The sequence below is a fragment of the Styela clava genome, chromosome 1, assembly GCF_964204865.1.
Source record: "Styela clava chromosome 1, kaStyClav1.hap1.2, whole genome shotgun sequence".
Lineage (NCBI taxonomy): Eukaryota > Metazoa > Chordata > Ascidiacea > Stolidobranchia > Styelidae > Styela > Styela clava.
In genome coordinates this window covers 19,318,950-19,332,411 of record NC_135250.1, presented here as the reverse complement: position 1 = coordinate 19,332,411, position 13,462 = coordinate 19,318,950, and the positions used below count along the sequence as shown (strand labels likewise).

Sequence of the window (13,462 nt, the reverse complement as noted above, 5' to 3'; positions counted from 1 at the left end):
TGGTACCTGATTTAGACTCTGTCGTTATGACTTTGGCAGATGTACAGCTTATGGAAGAACCATCTCCATTTGAATTGACATTGTTCCTATTCTTTCCATGTTTCAATAAATCTTTTGACTGATTTTTTGAGTTCCGTGATTTTTCTAGTAAACCTAGAAGTGAATAAATCATAAATGCAAGTTACTTTTCTGTCGGTATCAAAAAGTAATTTTGTAAGAGAGATAATCTGCTTTACGGAAACAAAGTATTAGTGATTGAAACAAATTTATTCAATTTAATGGAAAAATATATACCAGTATAAGGTATACAAAAATATTATGCTCCTCCCTATTTCTCATCCAATTTCAATAAGATGAATTAAGTCTAGAAACCTTGCATTGTATGCTAAGATAGTGAATCTTACAATGTTCGTTCTCTAAAAGTCTGGCATGTTAATAAATAGAACGAGCATATGATGTTTATAAAAACTCAATCTGAATAAAATTTGGAATAGCAGTAGTTGAAACAACGGTTTTTGCAGAAATTCAAATTTAGTGATAGAAACATATTCAAAATTAAATTTCATGTCATTATTTGAAAATAAATAAAAAATGCAGAAAAAAGTTCTGAAAACAAAGACAATTAAAAAAGTTATAATCACTGAACAGGACAGAAGGAAACAAATAAACCATGCGACATGCTGAAATAGCAAACAGCAATTACAACAAAATAAAACGAAATGACAAGGAAATGGAAATGGATTCATACAAAAGATTCGTCCCACCAAACTAGAAAGTTGATTAATCGAAGTTACTAAAGTAACACTGACAACGAGAACAAATTGACAAATAGAAGCAAAATTTATGAAATTTATGTAGGCATTAAACAATATCTGAACATAAATAATTGTCAAATCCTTAAATGGCCCTCTCAAAGGATGTCTATTACAAATCGATTATATCAATAAAGTGAATCTTAATTTAAAAATAATTCCATTTAAAAATGTGCCATTTTGAGTATTTGTCTCATGGTCAGAGACACTCTCTGAGTGACAATGGAGAAAGGGAAAAATTACAAAAAACGAAATAAAGAAAACATCCCAACTATTTATGTATATACATTATAATCATAGAAGCAAAGACAGAATACATATTCTGCATTTCTACATTGTCCGATTATTTATGAATTTACAATTGCTTCTGCCAATTTCCATGTTGAACATGAATCAATTAAGAATATAATATATTCAATATCGTATATTCGAAATTTTTATTTCAGAATGTATTCGGAATTGTAATTATTCGAATCTCTCGAATGTCTATTAGCCATTCCACCTACCAGAATGTACTGTTCGCAAAAAATGACCAGTTTTATTTTGAAATTTATTGACTAAAGTATCTATATTTCTGAATTATCCGTTTGCTTGAGGATTTTTGTTATTTCATACATGGGTCTTGTCTTGTCTTGCATGTCTGCCTTCAAAAAATCTTTAAAAATTGAGGAGTTACATGTACAAAATGTCAAATCTGATTGGTGGTGATTAATTAAAGCCTTGTTTATTATTCTCTTTACAATTCATTCCGTGGAATCGGGTATCACCACATAACTTATATCAATTACACAGACTCAAAAGTTATAGTAACAACACATTGATACGTGATATGGGCAAATACCTTACCGATATAAATATATTACAAAAAACAGAAAGTTTGAGATAACTTTACGGCTTCTGACGACATATGAATTAAAGCATGCCATATTGGTAATAGTACAGACTACAGAGTGTCTCAAAATAAACTAAACCCATTAATTCGATTACCAATTTTGTGGGTTTCATTTATTTTGGGACACCCTATATTTCATTATTTTGGTCCATGAAATTCGGTACAGATGTCTAATAAGAAATGTCAACAATATAAACAGAATTAAAACAGAGATGTGATAAGAATAAGTATGAAAATTCAGAAAATCGAAATTATTGTTATATTTTTGTATTTTCATAAAGCAAAATTTTGAATGTTTTCCCATACCCAAAAGTTTTTCTCAATATTGTACTTTTGATTCATTCTTATTTTGAGTTAAAGTTATACATGAGACAGGTACAAAATAATATGAATTATGTTTATCATTTTGTCTGACAGTCGATACAGCCTTCCCAGTCTTCAAAATAACTTTTTGTTAGCTTATATAACATCGCACAGTTTACTCGAGTCTTTTCTAGTTTCCAAGAAATAGCTATTTTTTGGCAGACAACCCTATACCACAGTGAATAATTATAGTGTAAATATTTAGCAAGTCAATGGTGATTCTGAACTTGACTTGCAACCTTAAAATAATTATACTCCAATCCGAGAACCATAACAATATCTTAATGTTGATTTGTACCAATTTCTGTTCACGGTTTTCGTCCTTCAAACATATCGACTTTATTGATCGCCCAAATGCAAGCATAATTTTGAGGATTCAATAAAATTGTCAAGCGGCCACGCTTGGCCGTACATAAAAATCGACTGAACGGATTATCAAATATGGCTCAAGATTGGCTATTTATACAATACAAAAATGTAAGCACAAATGTGTGTTTAAATTGCTAGGCTTTATTCTGTGGGAGAAAAACTCTGCTCGATACGAAATGTAAACAATGTCATTTCTAGCCTTGTAATAGTACAAAACGTAAATTTGCTATTCATGGATTTAAACAAAAAGTGGAAACGTTAGAATTAGCGTAACCTACGCTTGTGAATTGAGGTCGGTCGTGAGACCGTAAAAACAAACTACGTCATATCAGGCAACACGACGTAGCTTTAGGTACACGTCAATCAAATCAAAAGAAAAATGATGAAAAAACACGAATGACGATTATTATGTAAAAAAAACGATTTTATCAGCTATAAACTTGGAAAACAAATAAATCTAAATTATCTATTGTCGTTCATAACAGAAAAAACAGCTCGGAATGGAAAAACAAAATTATGTTCGTCTGAAATTGTTTTTATACGATAACTTGTACGACCGCACTTGCACGTAACGCTCGCTAATAGAACAGCTATGTCAAATTATACCGACTCGATTATTCGATTTGTATGAAATTCCATTTATTTGGATTCGCCGCTATATTTTTCTGATCATGGTTTACGGGGTGTTCAAACTAGAATAGTGGGTAAAGCGACATGCTCATCCCATCACCCAGAGTGTAAAAAATTGAACCGACAATGTCGAGCCGGAAAGATTTCAGGTCATCCAAAAATAGTATATCATTATTTGGAAAAAACAACAATTTTGGTTTTTGAAAATCTTAAATTAGATCTTTTACAAACATCATATTTTCTAACTCTGTTCCAACTATATTGTATTGGCTTTCACAGTGTCAATTTTGATGATATACTGATAGCAATCAAATAAAAATATTTATTGAAAAAGGGAAAATGTATTTATATCCTGTGAGAACAGTCTAATAAAGATAATCCTATATGGTCCGTGCAGGCCGTGCTTACCAACACCACCTTAAATTAAATTTGTTTCAAGTGGCTCTCGGCATTTCAGTCGTCTCCGGTAACTTCGCCTAAAGATAAGCCTACTTTATTTCTAAGTGAGGTCGCGTCGCGACATAGCTTTGAACAAGTGTTAATAATGCAAAATCCATGCCCGATACGAGACGGTCCCTCTATTATGCGAAACAACAATATTTGGTGGGCGAATACAACGCGCTTCCAATAAAAACTATAATCATTCGATTTCATTTGATAACGAACAACGCCCAATTCGTCGGATGAACAAAATTGTTTTCTAAATATGTCCATCAAATTTGCATTTTATTTCTCCGAGTAAAAATAAATATTATCAATATATTATTACTATCGGGATTTTCGGGAGGGCTGTTCGGAATAAACAAGATTGTCAATTTCAAATTCCGAAAGAGAAACGAAAAATCCGTTCACGAAAATGCAAACATTCGTCTACCTTGCCTCTTGAAGAAGGCCCTATTAATGAGCTCAAAAAGACTTCATAAATCGGAACAATATAGTAGTAGATAATTCCGTTCTGCTATCATTTTGAATTTTAAATGAACCTATTAAAAATCATGATTAAGAAATTAGGGCGTCAATAAATATCTTTACTACCGGTATTTAAAAAAATCAATGCGAATTTAAATTGTACAGACACTTCATGGACAGTGTACGCACGGTATACCAAGTTTCAAAATAATTATTAGCATGGCAAAATTGCAGCATTAATATCAGAAAACAAATTTTACTTGAAATTGAGCAAAAAAATGTTTATACGCCACTATCTCAGACTCGATAAAACAAAACGATCACACCCAATATTTTCTGCGGCGAATAGTATGGACCTTTCTTATCTTATTATAGAACATCCGAACAAACCGTTCTAAAACGCAATCATGCCACGACCTCGCTCATACGACATGGAGTGTTCCAACCAAATATACCTAAAAATGGGTAAACATATCCCGCAAACTCATAAAGCGTTATGGCGATTGTATTCCATTACAGAAAGAACCGACTACAGAGGTGAGAAAATGTTTCAATAATTGTCGATATTTACAATAAGGGGAAATTATTTTACCGATATTATCAGCCGTCTTTATCTTTATCCGTCGTTACCATCACCACGCCATCCCGTAAAAAAATTTGAAGTTTTTTACATATCTAAAAAAGGTAACAATTTTAGTCAATTTTCTACATATTATTTTGCCATGTCATATCATATTTGGCCGTAATGAAATCGGCACAGATTTTTTTCGGTAACCAGTAACGCTGTGTCGATTTAGCCGCGTAATACAGATGGTATCTTTGACACGAAGTCAATTTAATTTTGTCGTCGTCAATCGTTCGTAAAGGCGATTCGCTTTGATGATTACAGGATTAAATGCATTCGATAAATTTTTTTATTCATTCTACCTGAGGATATGTTACATTATTATCGGTTGTATTCTCTATTCATATGGCCGCGCTTGATACAAATGTAACAAAAAATTCATTTTTTGGGCCAGGACAATTTGCGAAATCATGTTTTCAGTAATGAATAGTGTAAAGCTAAATCAAATGCTAAATATTATGGGCTGTGCCTGAATTGAACGAAAAGGTAACCGTCGTAACCGGGTCTTAGAAATTGTAAAAAAAAAATTGTACTCGACAACTAACACCTGCATGACCATCACGTTTGGCTTTGTTTATTACTTTTCACAACTATGAAGGCGGGTATAATTTGAAAATTATTTAATAGCGAGTTTATTTTTAGCCTACCTTGACGCATAAGATTTGTGGGACCGTCTTCAGTATCGTAGGTAAAATCAATATAAAACATTTGCAGGCATAAGTGTACGATATATTAAATATATCATAAAAACTTCAGCCCGTGTGCCAGCTAATTAAGTATCATATTAAAACATAAAATAATTCTCGTAAAATATAATTGGCTTCGTCGTATTCCCACGTCAAGGACAGCAAAACAAAATGTCATTTACTCGCAGGTTAATTTATTGATATATATATCGAACCTATATATCGACTTCCGCAAGTAGGTCTAGGTTAAAAGTACACGGTTGGATTAAACGGAATTCGCATGAAAAAAAACTAGATCTGGGACGTTAAATACAATTATCAACGTATTTTTGTCTTGAAATTAAACTGATTCGAATAATCTAAAATAATATATACTGCCCCAAAATAATGATTAAAGTTGAATTCCAGGGACAATAATTACTATATTTTTTTTGGCGCTCCCGAAGTATGTGCACCAAGATGGCGCACAACCTGAACCCTAACCTGGTACACATACTATGCTCAGGTTGTGCGCCATCTTGGTGCACATACCTCTGGAGGTCCCATTTTTTCGAATATAATTTGATTTATTTTAAGGTAAAGTCGAAATATTATAATTAATCGAAATATTTTAGCAGTAATTGAAATTCTGAGAATTAGAAATTAACAGCAAATACGATTCTAGGTATTCATATAAGAAACACTATACTATGGCAGCGTGAACTTCAAAAATAGGTTTTCGTGACTAATGGATAGGAAGGGCATGGACAGTCAGTCAATTGAAAAGTCTTCGGACGCTTTTGGGAGTTTGTCGTTCATCGAGTCAAACATGGGTTATTCGCGTTACAAAATACACCTACACCCGAAACCTTGTGTTGATTTTTGTAACAGTATTTTCGAATAGGTTTTTAAAGATGGAATAAAATCATAATTTATGACAGGCATTAATTCAAATTGAGCAGGGAAATTGACTTCCATTTTAACTGCTGTTATGGTGTCGATTAAAAAATTCGTTCAACCACATTTTTATAGATTGAAAATTAAAGTCCAAATTCCAATAACCGGTACCACCCCAATGCTCTCAATAGCGCCAATTAAATTAATTTTGAATAAACAGAACACGTCATAGAAATAGAAAAACCGCACCAATTTACATCTGCACACCGTCGGGAACGTGGCTAAGTATTGAACAGTGAACACGGGCCTTGTCGGGAGAAGTTGTGCAATATTCCATTAAACAGCAAAATGTTGGATGAAATATCAAGCTTTATGAGACTCTGCGGGAATATAAGAAAATTATAGTTTTCTACTTCGATTCCAGCAGCTTTAAATACCGAAAAGCTTCGCCCATTAGTTTCTGAGAAGTGAATTGTTTCCTGGCAACAAATGTCACCCCACAATACAACAATTTATAGCAAAACGAGCACATATTTCGGCCATTTTCATCATACTATGCACATACCCCACAGCGAATACAAGCTTAATATAAACAGGTGGAGGGTTGATTGAGAAAGCTTCACTCACATTCATCGTCCACCGAAGGCGTGGTTTCAAAATTCCTCTTGAACACACCCCCGAACAACGTCACTGGTCAAACAAATATGGATAGTTTTGCGTTCAACTTTTGTATCAATTCGACGAGATTCTATCCATTAAGAATAGAAGTAACGCTTTCACAAATCGGCTGATAAGAGATCGATTTTACTATTTTAATCGAAAATGGAAGATTTGAATTTGTTGGCAAGTTATAGTCTGGCAAAAAAAAAATTGTGACTCGCCGAAATTTGTGACTCGCCGAATTATTCCAGTAAGCTAAAAATAGCGGGTGTTAAAACAAGAGTGAGTAATGAATTGCGAAAGCACGGGACTGCCTTATGCATGTGCGAGCAGAAGAGTCGTGCAATTTATCAAATTTGTTAGGCGGCTGATAAGCCTTCAGATCGGTGAAGCGAAAACGAAATAAGAATATAATAGATTGAATAAACAACCATCTTTGGCAGTCTGGCAGGATTTCAGAATAGAAAGCTTGAATTTTAATCCAAAATAAACGATGACGATGATATACTTAGATTAAATGAAATCAACCTTTTGAAAAATTTGCCATTTATGTCAAATTTGGGAGAGTAAATTTCTGTACACAGTATGATTTTGATGCAAAATAGATGAATTAAGATTATTTTTAAATCAAAATAAATTGTAAACAAATTATTCAAATACTGAAATACCTCAGCATCTGCATATTTAAAATAATATTTTACAGTAGTTATGTTATTTTCATACTTGTGGGCATGCACATTCATCCAACCGCTTGTCAAAAATTAAACTTTTATATTCAAAATAAATCATAATCAAGAAAAAAAGATGGTGGGCGTTTTGCAAGCGTTCTAGAGATATTGCATAAAAAAGTGTAGGAAAATGACTGTGTTTACAGAGAAACAGGAAAAAAAACAGTTCGTAACCTTGACTATGAAGATCGGTCACAATATTATACATAGAAAATAAAAAATAGATATATAGTATGGGTATTCTGTACTATCAATCTCTACTACGTGCCAATTTACACAACTGATAAATTTGTCGAGAAAATCCGTTGTAGCAAGAATCCAATGAAATATTCCAGGTCAGTTCACTTGAAAGATTTAACGATTCTCCCTTGGGACAAAAATTGAAATTTCACAGATTTTTTTTAAATTTCTTTCAACTGCATGAGTAATGTGCAATCTGGTGTCAAAATATTTTAATGTATTTGAATAAATATAATAATTTCACATTGGGGGATTGGGAGTGTCAATCAAATCTATTTTATCTGCAAACGCTCTAACCACTGGGACATTGGTGCCCACAAAATCGAAAATAGCAAACGGTAAATTAGTGCTAATTCTGGAGGAACCCTGCAATAACTCAATTTAATTATTTAAAACCTACCGGTAATAGTTTGTTTCAAATCATGTACAATGATAGTGAGCTGACAATGCTTATTGTTTTGGTTCTATGATTAATAAACAGTGTACAACGCGGAGCATAGTCCATTTGGAATTGTATATCAGAGTGATGGACTATGATTAAAAATATTTTGAATAATAAAAAAAAACACCAACTACCAAACTAGGAGAAGAGTAATCATGCAAACAGACTGCATAAGAAATAAGACGCATCAGCATAAATAGAAGTCATTTTTATGAAGAAAAAATATGAAACAGCCAAAATAATACAATTAAATGAGTGTGTGTAATATATACAAATAAAAACGTGACAAATAAAAATTGTGGGAATTACTACTAACGACTGTTTCATCAACTAAACATTATAATCACGATAAATGAAGAATTCACTGATTACTATGCTTTTTTCTTTATATAACTGGGCTGTTCATATACACAGTTATTGAATAGATCCTAGGTTGAAACGAAACTCAAATTTTCTAATCTATGTGCATACCTCGAAGGCACATCATATATAAAAATATACTTTCACTGAAATATAACTTGAACAGACCAACACAAATAAATCTACGACACCCCAAGCACAGACATACAGCTACAAGAAATAAGAATGAAGTGGTCGGGATCAGAATGCAACAACAGATATACATGGCACATCAAGCCATGGTCATCCAAATAATACAACAACAATCATGCAAAATTCATATTGCACCGATATTGTATCAAAAAAATTGTAAACAGAGGACAAGTTTTCCACAAAAGATAAAACAGACCACGGCCATCCACTTTACGATTTTACCTGACGCTACACAGTGCTGTTGGTGAGAGTTTTTACCCTTTCCGTCGCCTGCTGTATCACTTTCCAATCGGACTGATCCATCGATAGGCAATTTGTTGTTTTTCACCAAGTTGGACATTTGATATAAACTAATAAAACTGGCTAGAACATAGATATACATTTTGCAAAATATATTCAAAATTTCTTAAAAAAATCTCAAAAAACCCCAAAACATTAGTTCTTTATTGAAACTAGAATCCCAGAATCAAAATCTACATTAACGCAGCACTAATATCTTGACAGAAAATAGTTTGATACTTTACTTGCTGTACAGTACAATGCTCCAATTTCAGCACATGGAAAATTATTGGTGAATATGAAAAATTGAAAACCATAAATAAAATTAAATTTTGTGGCTCGTAGTATATAACAGATTCTACTTCTACACATTCAATTTTTTTTTTCGTTTAAAATCATTTTCAAATTCTAGATTGATTTTTAATTTAACAAAATTACGATAAACCTGAAAAATCCCACTGCCAAAAATACATCAATGACTCAACTTAACCAAACACAAATTATCCAGCTCCTTATCTCGTAACAATAATTTCAAGTTTCCTAAATCTTAATTTCAAATTCTGTGAGAAGTTGATATTCCATCAGCACGAGATCACAAAAAAACTTATTTGTATTTTATTAAGGTTCTAATATCTTCAGTTCATGTCAGATCACAATCTTGTCATAAAGCTGAGGTAAGATATTTCCGTCAAGTTTTAATCAACCCAACTTCACCAACAACATTTCAAATAAAAATTGGAATTTTTATGCTTTGATCAAAATGTTCTGATAAATAGTGACCGCACAGTAAATAATAACGAGTTTATTACATACTGATTCTCCAGAGAATTTTGACGACTGGACCAATGTAAACATAGAGATATGATCACATGAATAATCAATTGTTTTATTCGCCGCAAAGTATCAGTTGTTCGGAAAAAGTTTATTTCCTGCATTGTCAACTTTATTTATAACTATTCGATGTTACCTTCGGACAGCTATTAATTCTATCAACAAACATTTTTTTTGGATCACTAAAAATAACTACGGTATACATTACGATACGAAGACATTTCTATCTAAAATTTTATCTTAAGTCTTCAAACTTCATTACTGGAAATTCCTGTGTACATGTGTTGGTGATCTACATAGAAAATTATTTGAGCTGCGCTACATCACAGATGAAAATTCTACATTCTCAAGTATTTATATAAAAAAGTGAAATGTAAGCCTTTCAACTCTTTCAGGAAATACAATTAAACAAATAAAACCTGGTATTAAATACTCACTTCCTCATTAAATCCAAATAAATCAATTTTACAGATCGTCAATATCTAAAGCATAGAACAACCATCTTCCAAGGGACAGACTCTAATTCTTCCTGTACTAATAAATGTCAGCTATCCAACAGAAACGAAATTTAAATAATAAATGTATTCTGTTATGCGTGACCTACCTTATCTATATTTTTAGCAGTTATCTGTAATTCATGGTCCTTAGAGCGGCAAATAAGGACAGTTAAAGCAATTATGAAGCTTTCGTCTTCCCGGTTGGGCTATCATCATCACATTTGTGAATAAATAAGAAGAGGATAAAAGGGTAGCGCATAAGGTCTATTTATGAATGTGTTTATTTTCATAACGACATGAAAACAGATCATTCATTTTAATGATATACGTACACGCCAGGTTGAGACGAATAAATAATAATGTCGGTTTGTTATCGAAGAAAAACAAAGATAGAAAATCTATATTGATCTCTATTATGTTTGTCAGTTAAGAAATTGATTTTTTTCAAGGTTTGTTTAAACAAGTATGAGTGTGATGTGTGATACCAATACTATTCTCGGCCATGCATGATTTGATGAAAATAACAGTTAATCAATAAGATAGATAATCCAGGTGGGTGATTGCCAACACTATTAGCTAAGCTTTTATAATACAATATTGATTGGAAATATCATCTATTATTCGTCACTCTTCCTTGTGGGGTATGCATTATGTTGGGAATCGTCCCAGGGCCATGATTACAATAAACAAATACTCTCCTAACCTTTTAGCCTAATATTGAAAAACATCAAAAATAACAAGTTCTCATAATTTCAAATTTTCATAATTGTATTGACTTTTCCCAAAGCAGGAAAACTATTTCAAGAAAAGTTGGCGTATATATTTTAACAGTTCTTGGTGAAGCATATCGCTGTTTATTTATCCACATTTATATTATTTTATTCAAGACTTCTTATCAAAGGTACCAAATATTGGAAGCAAGCGAGCAAAGTTGGACAGACTTTTCTGTTTCAATATGATATCTTGGAACAAACCTGAATATGATCAACTTATCCTTGGCAATAAACGTGAGAGTACGTGTCCTTTTGATGATACAAGAGTTAACAAAGTGGTATTGAATATTAATTTATTACAAAATGAATCCATACCCATTTCAATAATATGACGACACATCAGCACAAACAGTAATGTTCTGTGAGTGTGTTCCTTAAACTGCTTGTAATATAACAATATGTCAAATTATTCAATTATATAATATGTAATCATTGGCAAACATTGAAACATCATCTTAGCTTGCTGAACAGTGACAAAATACATCATATATAATATGGTAACGAATTATTTTATTATTATAGATGCTCTTTCCAATCAAGATTGGCAAGAATCTGGTGAAGCATTTTAAAAACCTCAAAAAGAAAAGGTAGAAAACTCAAATATATCTTGATCTAGTGACAGCTATATCATAGAAGAGCAACTTTAGTCACAGCAAACTACTTAGTAATTATATGCAACCTTACCACTTAAATACAACCAATTAAAAATGATACAGATCAATAAATAAGAAATTCTAGCCACTTCATATTCCTATACTATAGGTAAATATTATTGATATAAATACGAGACTTTCGTAATTTGACCTTTCCTATATAATGGCTTAACGTCATCAATAGCATTATAAGATGCATTCGATAACAAAACATGAACAATCCACAACACAATGTTTTGAACCAATACATATCAATCCTACTATATTCGCAATGCTAATATTTATCATGATCCATTTTTTAAAATTTGCATAAACAAGAACCTGAGTATAATGTTTCATTCTTTGTACAACTTGTTGAAATTTGATTATATCGAAATCAGGATATGTGAATATATTTCAATTGATATTTCAATGTAATCTCTTCGAAATACGTCATTACCATTATTTAAATTGCGCACAAAAGTATTCAATTGATCGTGTTAATGTGAGTTAAGTTTTATTTAGGAAAACTTATAAATAATAATCTATTTAATTCAAGAGTCTTGCTGCACACTTACACAAATATATTTCTGTAACGTTTCGCCAAGGTAACCCCAACTGTTAGTTATTTATAATAACTTCTTTTAAATTGTCCTCAATCAGCGATTCCCTGATGCACCAGCTACTGCATCACACAAAAATTATGAGCGTGTGGGAAAAGATCTATTTCCGAAAAATCATAAAAATTGGTAAAATTAGCAATCGAGAGAGATAAGTATGACTGGTGATATCGGACCTATATCCTTGTTAAAACCAGCTAACTTATAGCATTGATTAAATGTGCATAAGTTGTAAACATTACCTTATCGTAGTTTAATGTTAATAAATTTAAATTTCATTTCCATTACAAAGTGACATGCATTACAGAGAGTAAATGCATTATGACTCATGAGCTTTTGAAAAGTTTGCAAACCATGTTATAAATTATTTGGATATAATATATACCAATGTAACAGTTTAGTTTGTTAGATGTTTGTTTTCAATAACAGAACTTACAAGTAGTTTGTTCAGGATAATCTCCACATTTATACTTGTTACTTTTCAAAGTCTCCTTCTCTTCCATCTTCATAATGAAAAATTTTTCAAAGGCTGCAATCTGCAAGGATACTGAACCAATTCTAAAATTTGTTTTCAAGAATGCTACACGGGAATACTTTCAGTTGAGAATGGAATAAAGTCCAATTAACAAAGTCATGGTTTAATATTTTTAGATTATTATTTTTATGCATTATCTATGCTAATAACTGTAAAATGAAGGTAACCATGATTAATAAGAATTGATATTCAATTGTACAATAAAAATAGCACTGCCGCTTTTAAAGGATTAGAACAATAAGAGCTTCATCATGAGAAATTCAATGTTACTTGGCTGCCTTGTTGAACATTTTGTTATTGTAGTTACCGGTGTGTAATACCTTGCAATAATTCGGCTCTCCGCGTTTCAGTGATCACTTATGGCTTGGCCCAGATGTCAGTCAATCCTGAGCATGTGTAACGTTACATTGGGCAAATTCTTATGAAAGAAGTGCCCCTGCTTTACGAGACAGTCTGGGCCCCCAGATCAACACAAATTGGCAAACCGGCACTGCACAATAAACTACAGAAC

At 32.1% G+C, this 13,462-nt stretch overlaps 1 protein-coding gene across 2 annotated transcripts in view; it reads right to left on the bottom strand.

The window, feature by feature from the left end:
- LOC120337426 (adenylate cyclase type 6-like) overlaps positions 1-13,096 on the bottom strand; it is a 39,536-nt gene extending 26,440 nt beyond the window's left edge. The window contains exons 1-2 of one of the 2 annotated variants that reach the window (XM_039405193.2): positions 12,853-13,096; positions 7-153 (exon numbers count right to left, since the gene is read on the bottom strand). In XM_039405193.2, the coding sequence (XP_039261127.2) occupies positions 7-153; positions 12,853-12,925 (220 nt within the window). In that variant the 5' untranslated portion in view covers positions 12,926-13,096. Of the gene's footprint in view, positions 1-6; positions 154-9,006; positions 10,037-12,852 lie in introns of those variants that run through there. The other variant, XM_039405187.2, reaches the window with a different exon arrangement.
- Positions 13,097-13,462: the final 366 nt, after the last annotated feature.